At 49.0% G+C, this 14657-nt stretch overlaps 2 protein-coding genes across 2 annotated transcripts; one reads left to right on the plus strand and one right to left on the minus strand.

The window, feature by feature from the left end:
• Positions 1–10694: 10694 nt before the first annotated feature.
• On the minus strand, positions 10695–11459 carry LOC120952237 (NADH dehydrogenase [ubiquinone] 1 beta subcomplex subunit 2, mitochondrial-like). Its single transcript, XM_040371459.2, has 3 exons — positions 11244–11459; positions 10964–11087; positions 10695–10881 (listed from the first exon to the last, which is right to left on the minus strand). The coding sequence occupies exons 1-3, from the start codon at positions 11351–11353 to the stop codon at positions 10807–10809; spliced, it is 309 nt and encodes a 102-aa protein (XP_040227393.1). The 5' UTR covers positions 11354–11459; the 3' UTR covers positions 10695–10806.
• An 879-nt stretch (positions 11460–12338) lies between these two features.
• LOC120949493 (uncharacterized) lies at positions 12339–12740 on the plus strand. Its single transcript, XM_040366822.2, has 2 exons — positions 12339–12444; positions 12533–12740. The coding sequence occupies exon 2, from the start codon at positions 12536–12538 to the stop codon at positions 12713–12715; it is 180 nt and encodes a 59-aa protein (XP_040222756.1). The 5' UTR covers positions 12339–12444; positions 12533–12535; the 3' UTR covers positions 12716–12740.
• The last annotated feature ends 1917 nt before the right edge of the window (positions 12741–14657 follow it).

The following is a 14657-nucleotide window of genomic DNA, read 5'->3' on the forward strand; positions in this document are numbered from 1 at the left end:
AGAGCTCGTTTGCCCTTTCGAGCTATGATGTTTTACATCCATTGCGTACTGTTGCTATAGTACCATTCACTAACCAATTCCTTGGAACCGGCTCTAACGACACCCGATCAAGCACACAGCCCCAACGACGCAGAACGAACAACGGCGGACGTCTTTTTCAAACGTGCCAATCCTCAAGAAGGATGACCTCGGGTGATGGGAGAGGGGGGGGGGGAGTTTCCTCCTGGCAACAGTATGTGTGTGTGTCGATACTTTGTCCCCCCTCCTCCCTGTCAGGAGCAATAAATTGGAAGCGATTTGTCACTATCGAAGTTCATAATTAAAGCTTCCACGCTTCCGCGCGGAACTTTTTGCCCCATCGTCTGACCCGCACACACTCTGCTGCTGCGGATGAGGGGAAAGTTTTCATACGATCGGGAACAGCGAGGGTGTTTTCTTTTTTTCCCTTTTTTTTGCTGCTGCTGTTAAGCTGATGTCCGACTCCTTGGACGAGCTGCCGCGAACGCTTCGCCGACTCCGCTCTCGGGATGATGATAAAGTTTTGTGCGAAAAGTTTTAATTTATGCTCGCTGTTGAAACATACTGCATACTTGCTGGCGTTGACGGGCAGGGCAGAGCAGCTTCGGGAACAATGTACCAGCTCCACTTCGGAGAGCGCCAGGTGCAGGCAGGTGCGGGGTACGCGGCGAGCAGGATGTTTGTCATTGGACGGCACGGAAAAGCGCGAAAACGCGAAGTTGGGCCGGGTCCGGGCGCGTCCCAGATCCTCTAATGGACGCGTCAAATGACTAATGGACGAAACATTTGCCACCGTGTAGCGAAGCACTACTCAATCATTTTTCGCGGGTGAAACCGTGTGTGTGTGTGTGTGTGCAGGAGGGATAGTGGAGCGAGCGAGACATTTTCGGTGGTACAACAATCCGTAATGATCCGTGTTTTCTTTTGCAATGGGTCCACCTTCTGAATGAGGTCCCATTTGTCATCGTCGCTGGCACGTTATTTGGCCGGTGTGAGTGGGGGCCAGGCGCTTCATGCTGGCGGGGAAGCTTCTTTCTCCGGCCGGTCGCATGGCGCAACGGTGCAGATTAAGAGCTCCGTGCCGGACATGGCCGATCGTCATTGCCGAGCGCGACAAGAAATATCTTTATTGATATTGCCCATTTGTTCTGATCTCGCGTGATAGGGTGGCCCGCGCCATGTTTGTTAATGATGATTAGCGGGCGCTCACAGGAACACACATACATCGACTTGTGTAGGAAGGTTTTAGCGCGACGGTGAAAAGGATTGGACGTGGATTATTAAGCTTCTGATGGCACGCAAACGAACTATTTCCAGCTGCACAAATACGTCACACTTTCTTGAAGTGTTTTTATAACAAAAAAAAATGTGTGTATGTGTGCGTGTGAGTCAAGTTTCAAAGAAAATGATAAGCGCTTGTTTGTCACAGCAATGAAAGAACCGGTTGCAGCATGTTAGTTTGTGCAGTAATTCGCGTTAAGTTGTTCTTACTTTCTTCGCGTTTTGCTGCGTTTTGCCGCGGCATCGACCGGCAAAAGTGTTATTTATTTCAAAAACCTTTCATTTGCATCCTGCACCTGCTTTCCACTTGATCGGTAAGATGCTTTTTTCCTTTCCGTTTTCGAGTCGCTGTCGTCGTCCGTGTAGTGATGCAGCTGCTGCATGAACCAAGATGCTGAGGTTCCCCACGTGACGTGCAGCGTGCGTTCTGCAAATGAGAGCTTAAGGAAAGTTTAGCACTTTCAGTCCCTCCCCATCGCCCATTCGTCCTGTCCCAGCGCTGTATATTGTTGCATACTGCAGCCGAAAGGAGCTGCTTGCTTCTGCCCAGTTCCTCTATCTCGCTGAACGTCTTAAGGTGCAATCGGCAGCCGGGAGTATTTAGTACGATGACTTTGTGGGGAACTTTCGCCACAGAAGCCACGGGGCGCGCGCGGACGTTAAAGGAAGGTAGCTAGGGGATTTCAATAGAATACGAATTTACCAACTAGATTTGCGTTGCGAGATGAGTGCGCCAAAAGCACGGTTCCCTTGTCAACCGCAACTGCTGAGATGGCGGCAAGGCGAGCGAGCGGGCTAAATGAATGGTTTTGGGGCTAAAAGTTTTGCACCACTCACTGAGCTTTCACCATCAGTATGTGCGTGTGTGTGTGTGTGTGTGTGTGTGTGCATGATTTTCGTCCTATCTTTGCGTGCGGAGCATTGTTTTTTGAGGCGTGCGCGAGTGATTTGTCAGACAAGCGCTGCTGTTGGCGCTTGTCATTCTCTGCACCTTTTCCACCGCCGGACGCACAAAGAAAGGGAAAACCAGGGTGTGCGTATTGAGCGCATACACGCGTTTTGTGTGAAAGTTTGCACGACTGCCGAAATAATTAATATCCATTCATCATCGTTCGCCGGTAAGGCGTGAGCGATACTTTCGCACCAAAACGAGCGTCTTCAAACGAGGTAAGAGGGCAGTGGGGCCTGCTAATAAATCGTATTCATACGCGATCCCGTGTCGAAAGGACCGAATCAATCGATCAGGTTGGTGAAAATGTCCGACTCCGATGGACGATTGTCGATGGTCCACTCAATCATTTGATAAAATTAAACGCAGACCTTTTCGCAACAGTTACACCTCACACCGCTAGCCGGTACATGTCGTTCGTTTGTGGAGTTTACGTTTTGTTCGGTGGAAATCAAAAGTGGAAATCAACAAAGACACTCAGTCAGCTGGCATCGGTTCTCACAGGTCCCTCCCCACCCACATTTGCGTTTGATGCCGACAAGCGGGCCATTTGCCCGGTTCATGTAGTGTGTTGATTGCTGATTACCATGATTAACGGGCCACCGATCGTGATAAGTTAGGGGGCCGGTGGGTGAGTTTTGTGTATCGAATTAATTGCCCGTCGATTGGAGGCCGTAGCACCGGAGCTAGGCAGATTTGGGTGTTGCACAAAACCTTCTAAAACTAGACACAAAACCAACAACACAAACCGTCAGGTCAGGTGAAGCGTTAAGCGCGTTGGCAGCGAAACGGAACGCTGGGGCCGGCTAGAAACAACATTGGACCGCTTTTATAGCCCCCAACGGAGCAAGAAGAGGATTGTTTTAGTTGCAGAAAACCCGTATTTTGCACCCGCCCTTCGAGATGCGCTACCGGAAACAATAGCACAAACATTCGGAGAGGTGAGCTATTGCCCTTCTACGCCTAGATTTATGGCTTAAAGCACGGAACCCTATCTTTGCGCCGTCTTTAATCTCCCGCAAGGCGAGAGAGTTCTTTATAAATAAAACAACAGTCACTACTTGTTGCAGTGAACGGGCGGCAGCAGTTCCGCAAAGCGATTGCACATTTGCAGCCGAAAAGCCCAGGATCGCTTGTGCCCGTACACCAGGCGCGAAACTCGATCACCGAACGGAAGGATAGAACCTGAACGCTGGACACACTTGGAAAAACAATTTCCTACTCCTGCCCGTCGCATGCCCGGAACACGCCCATAAAGAGGAGGAAATTATTGCCAACCTGGTGCACCCGGTGCGCTCGGTTGCATTGCAATGGACCCGCCGGAGAGCTCGACCCAACCCAGCACACCCCGTTTCGCCGTGTTTAATGTTTTGTCGATACGTCCTGCACTGTCGGGCGGTGCCGGGTGTTCTCTTGGTATCTTGGAAAGATTTGGTATCACACACACACACACACACACACACACACACACACACACACACACACACCGGATGCAACCAAGGACGGAGAGAAAGAGAGAGAGAGAGGCAAAGAGGATAGATAAAATACGTGATGTTACAGTGAGCTGGGGACCATGGATTCCCTTTTCCCACAGTACAGCGGGGTGTGCTGGGCAACATTTGGACAGCGTGCCTTGTTTCTTTTTTTGTTGCTTTCCTTTGCCACCGATTTTCAATTTAAAACTGATTTCACCGGTGTCCCATTTCGGGACAACTGGCAAAAGTGGGGCTGATAATTTGATTTCACCGATCGCCCCCGACCCGGCCCGGCGTTGCACCAGTTGCACAACGGAAGCCGGTGCCGGTTTTCCCCGGGGAACAAATGAACTACTTCCCATTGTGTGTTTGTGAAAGAAGTCGAGGGGTCATGTCTAGCAATTTCATTGGCTGCGCTCTCCGTAATCTCTGTGCACATCGGGGTCGTATCGCATCGGTCCATCGGTTACAAGTCACCCGGCCCGGCCGCGAAAAAAGTATTGCCCACAAGTGCCCCGAGCACGGATTCTTTTATGTTTTCCGGTGCTCCGTTTTCGCCCGAAGACCGCTTAAGTGGAAATGATTTAATCACACATCTTGCTTACAATTCTGTCAATCGACAAATCGCGGCGCCCCGCCACGTCGTTCCAAGAAGCAAATTGCAATATCGTATCGCACGCGCTAATAATTGCATACCTTTAGGCGCCGCTTCGAAGGATAATGATGGGCAGGCGGCTGTTTCGCATTTTCTTTCCGTTTCTTTTTGTTAACTCGCTCACACATGACACATACAATTGAAGCAAAAAGTCGTCTTGTGGCAGTGTCTCCACGGGCCTTCACGAGCGGGCGTTTGTGTGCTCAGCTTCTCAAGAGCATGCTTGAAAGCAAAAGGCAGACGACCCCTTCACACACAGAACGAGAAGCACCTTCGAAATATGTTATTTAAATGAAAAAAGCAAGGCGCAGGGTACGGTGCTACGCAAAGGAAGCCTTCCCTTTTTTTTTTTTTTGGTTGCATAAAACGCCTCTACACGCCCTCTCGCCACCGCTCTCACGAGAAAATGATTATGATGATAGTCCTTAAAAATCACTTCGGATCGAATCTGTACACACCGCGTACGGGCGTACTTGCGGCCTGCTTCGCCCTGTGCGTTCGTCAAGAGTGTGCTTTGCGCAACCTTCGCTGCTTCCTTGCGCGTGTCTGTCTGCTGCCTTAGAACCTTTTTGCTCCCGCACCTGCCATCCACGTGCTGCTCGGTAGCCGGGGCGTACAAAAAGTACGCTGCACGAATCCGGTCTCCGTGACGAGTGGCTTATTTATGCCGTGCTCCATCTCTGTGTGTGCCGTGGAAAACTCTAGCTCTCGAGCTCTCGTTGAAATTGTCTCGAAAGATAAGTGCACAGAGCACGGCGCGCGGGCCCAAAACCCGGTTGTTGGCCATGGCAGAGCATGGAATCAGCCAGGTCACGGAAGGTTGAAGAGAAAATCGATGGATAAAAGTCAATCGCAATTCTCGATCGAAATCCACGACACACAATGCGGGGTACGCCAACCACCCGCCACGTTGCCATGCTTCGCGGGCGAGGAGTTTGGCCAATGCAAATGGCACACAAGTTCGGTGCGCACCAAGTTTTCTTTTGACAGGAAAAAAGGGGAGATTTTCGGGAAATTCAGTACCTTCCTTTATACTCTCGCTCGCTTTCTCTTTACACTTCTTTAAGGAGTGCTCTTCTTCTCTCTCTCTCTTCAATCAACTGGCCCTCTTATCGATGGGCCCCCGGGTGAATGTATGTGGGTGAATTATTGGTAGCATTGGCTTGAGGTTTTAGGTGAAGCTGGGAAGTGGATTTTCTCCAAAATATCCTCTTTAATTTTGCAAACGGCCTGTTTTTTTTTTTGTTGTTGCTACCCCGCGTGCAATGAATGCCTTCTTCTCCGGCACATCCCCCCGACGTACGCGTACGAAGCATCATTTGCTCATTGCTGTTTTTGCTTCTTTTTTGGGGACTGTTTTCTTAAAAAGGTTTTGGATGCTTTTTGCCTTTCATGTTTTGTTTTTTTTTTTCTTGAGCGAGGAGGTAATTGCATTTCCACGCACATCCCAGCTCCCGGGATTGTTTTATTTATGAATCGATTTTCAGTTCAGTTGTTGTTTGTTAGCGGGTCCCCGGATCGAGCGAATTGATTCCGGCAACACAAACAATCGGTAAGAGATATAAATTTTAAATGTGACTACACACACACACACGCACACACACACACACACACACACACACACACACACACACACACACACACACACACACACAGGCAGGAAGTAACAGGACCCACACCAAAAAAAAAACAACCGATTGGTAGACTTTTTGTGATGAAATTGTGATCGTTTGTCATACAATAAATTAAAACAACTAAATGCAATGAAAAACGGAGCGTGCAGTTGTGTTGCGACCTTATTCCGGTACATTAATCAACACGGAGACACTGTGGGGAGATCCTGGGCGGGGAAGAGGGGCACCAGCACCAGTGGGGCGGGTGAATTCAATGGGAATGTGTTAATATTTAACAATGATTTTAAACAACCGCAGCACCCGCTGCACGGGCCGATGAAAAATTGGATTGTTTTTCAAAAACCCCACAGCCAATCAATAATACTTCCTGCCCTGCCCTGCCCGCTGCGGTGGCTGTGTGTGTGTGTGGGTTTTGGGATGTGATTCATTATGCGGTCCGTCCCGGTCACCCGGTTGGCAGGGCTTGGGGGGAGTGAGAAGCTTAAACGAAGTGCACACAACGAGCGCACAATCATCACCCGTCTCCATACAAAACCACTGCCGGCCACAGGGCGCTCGGTTCCTTTTCCGGAGGTGGATTAACAAACGCCGCTGTACAGAGGCGTCCTCTTATCGTGCGACGGCCAAACAACCACGCCGGACCGGCTCGGTCTGCACGGTTCGGTGGAATTGAAAACTGTCTTGGCCTTCCGCTCGGCTACGACTACAGCAACCAATTGCCACCTTTCTCCCGGAGTCGGCAAGAAGCAAATCCACCGACCGACCGACAAACGCGGGGCAAATAAATCCAATTCGCTCACTCTCCAGTGATTGCGGGGCAACGTCCCGTGTTTATCCGCTTTCGAGCGCTTACTTCTCATTACCGCGAAGGTTTTTGCAACTGTGTCGCCATTCGGCAACCTCGTCATATAGCGATAAGCCACGGCACGGGGAGGTCCTGTGCGTTGGTTGGTGTTGGCTGTGACAGAACTTTTCGCATGTCTTCCATAGACACCCACCAAAGGGAGTGTGTTTGTGTCTCTTAATCCCACCGGAGCACCGGAGCAATCCCTCTTGTGGTGGCGGTGGCTGTGGGCGCTATAAATTCATCAAAAGTGCATAAATTTTATTCGATACTTAGTTTCTCGTTTCGTGCAGGACAGCAGCAACTTTTCCGCAAAACCCCCCCTCCGCACCGGGAGTTGCATTTCGGGAAACTGGGTGCAGCAGTCGTCGGTTTGGTGCCGGCGTCTTGGGTGCTTCTTTTTCATCCCGTGCCGGTAGCGGTGCTGTTGGTTGCTGTTGGTTCGTCGTACTTATCAAAGAAAGTTCAATAAACGATGGGTGGGTGGTGGAAAACTCTCACTTGTTATCCAGCACCAGTACCACCCGCGAGGGCTTACGGGAAAGTTTTATGCTCGACCGTGTTTGTCTGGCCGGTTCCTTGGGGGTTTGCCGGTGTGTGTGTATTGGTGGGCTGTGATTGCATTCGAGAAGTTTCCTTTTCCAGACAGATGGTGGCGTAGAAAATAGATTTTTATCGTTTTTTATAAGAATTGAAAAGCAAAACAGTCAAGGACTATTTTCAAAAAGGAGAGAAGATGCGAAATTAATGGTAGTAGATTTGGTGGTGGTGGTAGTCGAATAAGAAAATCAAGCTGAAGGTGAAGAACATGAAGAAGAAGAAATGAAGGCAAAGTAGAGAAAAATAGTGATAGAAATAGCAATAGTAGTAATGAAAACAGAAACAAGAAAAAAGATGAAAAAGGACACGAAGCAAACGAAGGAAACGAAACAAAATAAGAAAAAGATGAAGAAGAAAACATATGAAGAATCAAAAAAAGAAAGAAAAAAGAAGAAGAAGGAGAACTTGTATAACAAAAGAAGATCAAAGAAATAGGGATAAAACAACACAGAGTGGAAAAAATACTTTAAAACAACATTTTATAAAGAACAAAGTAATAAAAAGAGCACTTTCACTTGCAAGACCAAGTACTGAAAATAGAGAAAGGACACTAAAAAAAAGGAATAAAAACTTGTAAAACCCTCTAAACCACACCGCTTCAAACAGATTTCCAATGGTCACAAACAGTCAACTCGTAAAGAAGTGAAAACCCGAATAAAACGATCCCCCGAAACGACCCAACTCCCCCCGGTCTCCCCCCCCCCCCCCCTCCTCCCACTGGAGAAAAAGTCAATCTGTATAAAATGGCAAATCGGTTCAATAAATAAACCGAACACATACTCCAATTTCGGGCCAAACTATCTTCGTTTGCCCGGTCCCGATGAAACCGCAAAACCTGTAATCTATAGCCCACGCCCACCCGCACCCATGACCCATCTGGTGCTCCTGTTCTGGTGTTGCTGCACCCAGCCGGATGCTGCGGCGAAACGGACGGGATGCACTAAAAGCAAAATTTAATTGAACAACTTTCACCAATCACACCCACCGCCCAGCGGCTCACCTGGAACCGTCGGAAATGGGGTGGTCGCCACCTTCATCCGGTTGATTCCGATCGGCACAAATTAAGAACTACTTAGCTGTTCCAATTTGCCCAACATGGCCGTTCTATGTGTGGTGGGGTTCTGTTACCACCTTACCGTGTCCATTGATTATCTAGGATTTATCGAGTCCCGCACACATCCTCGCACATCCCCCAGGCACGGTTGTCCGGTTGACTCTTTTAATTGAACATTTTAATTTACTCCAAAAAACGTAAATGTAATTTATCTAGTGCCCTCCAGGACTAGTGCCGGGTACCATTGGGACGATTCGTGTGGTCAGGTGTCTGGGATTGGTGTTGAAAAGTGGCTAATTCTTCCTTGTCCACGCTGCACATTTAGCGTCCATGCCGGGTAAGGCAACGGACAACGAGTTGTAATTTATTCCCAGAGTCCCGCAAAAAGGTCATGTGTTTTAAAATGACTGCTGACTGGTCCCACTCCGAAGAGCCCTCTTTTTGGTGTTTCGAGCGGACAATGGTTCTGGGAAACGTGGGAAGGGAAAAAAGCATAAATAATGCAATTCCAGTGTGACGGATGGTGACTGTCCGTGTTCATACATAAACCATGTGAACTTTTTTGTTTGTTTGTTTGACGACATATCTCTCTATTCCGAGCCTGAGTGGGAAACACGTTTTCAATAATGGTGTGCGCCTTTTAAGAAGGGTCGGACAAAATCATCTTGACCGGGAATCAATAAGATGAGACGCGGAAGCGTTCAAATCCCACCGGACGATGAGGATATTACTTTCTCGTCAATCTTTCATAGCCGAAACACAAGCCCTGGCGGGCTGACCGAGCAGGCCACGATGATCCACCGAACGTGCAGTGCAGGGGAATAGAATTGCGGTGTCCCCTTGGCAACAGGCTCTCGCTGTCTCGCGTCCGCTCATCAATAATCGAGTAATTTATTCAATTAGGTCTCAGCGCCAGCCAATATATCCCCAAAAATGGATCCGGGGTCGTGTTCATCGAGGAATCGGATATCGGATGTCCGTCGGCAGCGCGCTTGAAAGATGAGCCCCGAAGACGATGTTGTTTGCTTTCAAGCAATGGACCAGCGTGTGGGCATGTGGCCTTGAATGCCAGGAAAGTGTCCAGCTGCCGGGCCAAGATTGATGGGATGGTGGGATTTGATGGTCTTCGACCCGGTGGTCATTTGCTAAACAGTTTGCTAATCGATGGACGGGTGGGGCATGGGATGGGATGGTCGTGTCAGCATTCTTCGCACATGATTGACACGTTCGAGATGAGTTTTGAGCGGCTCGGGGGGTAGGTGGGACATATTGGTTACAAGGTGTCTGCGGGGGATGCCGAAAGCGAGGTGAGCGATGTGGCGATCATAATTCTATTACATGGAGATTTATTTATGGTAGCTTGGTAGACTAATGGATACGGGTTGGTTCGTACACGCCCGGAAGGGCTGATCCAAGCAATCCCTTAGAGTTAGCCGGGTCAAGGTTTTGAGTTTGTTGAGGGTTGGGGAATCGTGCATAGACTCGTAACTGCTTCCCGATTCGATCTTGTATTATAGACGGGGTACATGGTACAGGGTACATGAAGTATTGCTGAAAGGCAGAACAGCAATGAACCTTGTCTTGCTACGGAATTTAGCAGTCAGGTGCCTCCTACGTATCAGGAGCGTATTTCTGCAGAACGGATACTCGGAGGGGAAAAGAACCTGCGGTACGAATCAGTAACGAGTGGAGAAGCTTTCGGATGATTTGAGCGTCCTCGACATCACAGATCTGGCACTGAACGCAGTGTACGTTCATGCAACGCTCGGATCAAAGCAAGCGCATGACTTACCAGAACTGCTTCAAGAGCGACGGGTGATCGACATCATGTTCTAGGATTTCATCATATCTGCTCCGGTATAATAAATTGACCGGTATAAATTATAACTTAAATGGCAACGGGGGATCGCTAATGATGACTGGGCAGCACGATGACGTTCTCAGAAGTCTGGCGTAAAGAGATAGAGGTACCGGTCCCTCTATGGTTCAACGGAAGAGTGTAGCAAATGTGCGTATAATCCAGCAGGCCAAGCAGAAAAGACGATTACCGAGCGAGAAGGTAAGTTTTCTCAGTCATACCCGGTCGTAGTAGCAGATACAGTTGCAAGATATGCAACGCCGCCAAGGAGACATGCCTCCACCGCCTTCAAACACGGGAATAGATACGTTCTCGCAACACCCGTGTTCCAGTTTACGCTACAGTCGCCACTGTTTATTTACAACCGAATCTTGCTGGATGTTGTTCTAAAAAGCACAGAATTGAAGCACGGAGTTTGCAGGCAGTGAGGGAACTCCCCTACTCGACATCGTCCGCCGGGATGCCCAGCTCGGCGTTGGTCCACGAGGACGGGTCCGGATAGTCGAATTCACCCTGCAAGGAGTAACGAAACACACAACATCATCCAGGGACCGCTGGCGCATTGCATTGAGACACCCGCAGTCAGATTACGTACCGTAATGTGTTCGTACTCGTGGAAGAGATGCCACAGCACCCACCACCACATGAATCCGCCGGCGACCTGTGCACCGACGCGGGCCAGCATCTCCGGCTTCGGGCCGTTCACTCGATACGACCAGCTGCCCGTGCGGAGTAGTGCGGCGATGCAGATTCGCGTTTCCAGCAATACGCCAATGGTCATTTCAAGGATACGCCGGGCGCCCAGAGAAGGAAAAACGGTAATTATAATTACATAATGCGGAACGCGGTGGCCACTGTGGCCGGATCACACTTACTCGTGGCCATGGCGCACGATCTGGTTGCGCAGGCCGGTGGGGTTGACCTTCGCAGCAGCGGCGCTGCGTTGCAGCAATCTTCCGACCAGCAGTGCCCGGGAAGCCAGCATTTTTGCACCGTGCAGCTCCCGAAAATTTCACGCAAACACGGTTTCTCGAAATTCCTCTCCTCACAAAAACAACAAACAAGTGACAACCAGCTGCCACTTTGACAGCCCGCGTTTGACGTTTCCATGCCCAAGGACCATTCGAGTGGCAGCTCGACACCGATCGGGCAGCTACTCGATTACAGTCCAGCAGATCGAGCAGTTCGTTGTGAAAAAACTGCAAAATATGCTCAAAAATCTCAAAAAACAGCACCCAAAATTACAAAAATTCATTCAAAACGTACAGTTTCCTTAAAACTTTACGCAAAACGTCTACATTTTGCAAAAAAAGTGTTTCAAATTTCGTGGCAACCGTCGCGTGGCGCTCCCTGTCTGGAGAAATTTGAATTTGACGGAGAAATTTGAATTTTGTCGTTGTGTTGAAATTTTGGCCGTTGAGTGTTGTGCGGATTGCATACCGTCGAGGGCGCTGCGATGTTTATAGAATTGCATACTTTCGAGCGTAGTAGTACGAGTTTTATCCAACAGTAGGCACTAGCAGCGTTGTTTTTTATATGCGATGCAAGTTGCATACATTCAGGTTTACGTCGAATGTTGCAAATTGCATACCCTTCAGCGTATAACATCTTTTTAGTACCAAGTGGCAGCGTTTTTGAAAAAGCCGTTGAATTCGAATGTTCTGTGCGTGTGTTGATGATATTTTTTTTCCAATATTTTGGACTCAAAAACCATCCCAATTCATCGTATTTGGAGGTTTGTTATCGCACAAATTGCGCAACCCTTTGAACACCCCTGTTTTTTTTTTTTTTGGGAATTGTTTGCGCCCATCCACGCCCCCTTATCAGCGGGTCAAGAACAGCTGACCAAACTAGAAAAATCCACCCCGAAGAAATGGTTGTTCTGCCTGTTCCTCTGATAATACAGCCAACAGCATTGGTTGGCCAAGTAAATTTCGGCTGTTTGGCAATCAAAACAAACCACGCCGGTATAAAAGCATCAACACGCCCAAACAAACCACATTATCAAATTTGGACAGTCCAACAGCGATTGTAGCCGGTCTTTCCCCGCTTACCGAGCAGTAAAACAACAACCAAGTAAGTTTGGCAAGTAAGTCCAAGTGAGAATTCCCCAGCCCCAATCAGCTCACCATTATTGTGTTCGCGCTCTTGTCGTTTGTTTTAGAAAATGAAATTCCTGTGGCTCATCACCTTCCTGCTCGCGCTCGTCGGCATGATTGCGGGTGACGCCTGCCCGAAAGGCTTCAAGTCGCAGAACAACAAGTGCGTTACGCAGCGCCCGGTGCACGGCGACTGCCCGAAGGGATCCACCTACAGCGCAAAGGTTAACCTGTGCGTCCACAACTAGAAATAAAGCTACCGTACAGGAGTAACATGCTCGCGGTGTTCTTTTCATGGCGTTGCTTGGTCAGGAAAGAAGTATGATCGAACGGTGCCGTTGGGTCAGCTCGTCGCTGGCAGGACAAGACATTCCATCCATTAACCACACTAACCCCATCGCATCAAACTGCTCCCGGCGCCGAACGTGCCGTAACGAAACTGCAAACATTCCATCAACCGCTCCCAGGACACTGTGACCTCGTGGTGAGCGGAAACTTTGCTGGTCCCCATTCGAGCGAGACACTGTTTGAGTTTCGGGGTATAAAGGTAAATTTATTCAATCACACCATGCTCTCCACACACACACACACACAAGCCCGGGAAGGATCAGCCCCATCACTCAGGTGTAAACGCACAGATTCTGGTTGAGGTCGTACTTGGAGTTGGGCGGACAGTCACCGTGCACCGGGCGCTGCGCTACGCACTTGCCTTGCTGCGCATTGAAGCCTTTGGGACACTCCTGCCCGTAAGTGCCGCACACCAGGGCCACCAGCAACACGACCAACCACAGCAATTTCATTTTCGGCTAAAATCACAGCCAAGCAGAACAGAGTTTGGTGGGATTATTTTACTAACTAAATTCCGAAATTCTTCAAGCGTAACACTTACTGCAGCTGGATGGATTTGCGATGCAATGGGTTAGATGGTTTGCAACCTCGATGTAATAATCGAACCCAGCAGCGAGTGCATTTTATTTTATAGCGAGCGAGGGCAGCTGGTGATCCCACAAATACACACAGCACAGCGCTGGCGGATCTCATAATCGCGGTGAAATTAATGTCAATGCTTATCAGCAGCCTCCGCGCCCGATGCCGTCAAATCAAATCCATACACACCAACTTCAAACACCGAATACTGCGCACACAGTAAATGGTGTGGGGGAGGGGGCAATATCGAATTTTAATTAATAATCTCGTGTCTAATCGTCCCACAAACTAGGATCTGGCACAGTGCGAACGAAAAAGCACCGAAAATGTGGGACGGGGCAGTTTGACCAGCGATAACGGGCTTAAAGCGATCCGATTTGGCAGCGATAAAACGCGAACGGGCTAATCCGGTTCGAGGCTCACACACACAGACACAAACACACACAATTGGCACAACCCGGAAAGCAGTTTGTAAATTTGATTTCGACAAATTTTCCCTCCCGCCCCATCCGTTGGAAAGCGTCTGTCCATTTTTGGGTAATATTATCCGTTGCTAACACACACACCACCACCCAACTCTCTCTCTGCCCCGTTGTGGATGTGTGTGTTTATGAGCTTTTTTAAAGGATCGTTTGGATCGTTTTAATCATGGCACTGCCCCGGAAAACCTTCCCTTACTGCCTCCCACTGTGTCTGTGTGTTCCGTAATCAATTTGAAACTAATTTATGTATCTCCGGCCTGTGGTATCCGGGTGGCGATGATGATGATGCTGATGATGACAGGAGAGCGAGAGTGGCATGGGGAAGGGGCAAACCCGATGAAAACGCAGCAACGCCGAGTTTGGATTAACTAAACCCAAATGAATAATGCAATTTTGGTTTTGCTAGCTCGCGGAAACAGGACGATTGCACACTGTGGAGTGATAGAGAGAGAGAAAGGGGAACTACGGCGATGATAGCTGATCGGTGAATGAGCACAAATACTCACTCCCCTTCCTTCTCCCACCCCCCCTCCCCTCTCTTTAGCGTCTGTCTGTTCAAAAAGCATTTTGTGATGAAATTTTAACCCGATCCATTTTATTGGACTGTAAAACGATTAATTTTATGAGACCGTAAGCGGAAAAACAATTTCCCTCCACACTCTCTTCCTGTACGTTTTTCCTCACTTCCCCATGTAATGGCACCACCCGAACAGGGGCATGGATGTGCAACGCGAGCGCCGAGCGCTACGGGAACCGATTACGCTTCGTAATGGGAATTGTT

The sequence above is a fragment of the Anopheles coluzzii genome, chromosome 2 (assembly GCF_943734685.1).
Source record: "Anopheles coluzzii chromosome 2, AcolN3, whole genome shotgun sequence".
In the NCBI taxonomy this organism is placed as follows: domain Eukaryota; kingdom Metazoa; phylum Arthropoda; class Insecta; order Diptera; family Culicidae; genus Anopheles; species Anopheles coluzzii.

Bases quoted from the DNA above. Each gene is read 5' to 3' on its own strand.
- LOC120952237 (XM_040371459.2), bottom strand. From the start codon at position 11,353: ATGCTGGCTTCCCGGGCACTGCTGGTCGGAAGATTGCTGCAACGCAGC. The intron at 11,088-11,243 runs GTAAGTGTGATC...CCGCACGGGCAG, and splicing joins ATCGTGCGCCATGGCCACGA to CTGGTCGTATCGAGTGAACG. The intron at 10,882-10,963 runs GTACGTAATCTG...TACTCCTTGCAG, and splicing joins ACGAGTACGAACACATTACG to GGTGAATTCGACTATCCGGA.
- LOC120949493 (XM_040366822.2), top strand. From the start codon at position 12,536: ATGAAATTCCTGTGGCTCATCACCTTCCTGCTCGCGCTCGTCGGCATG.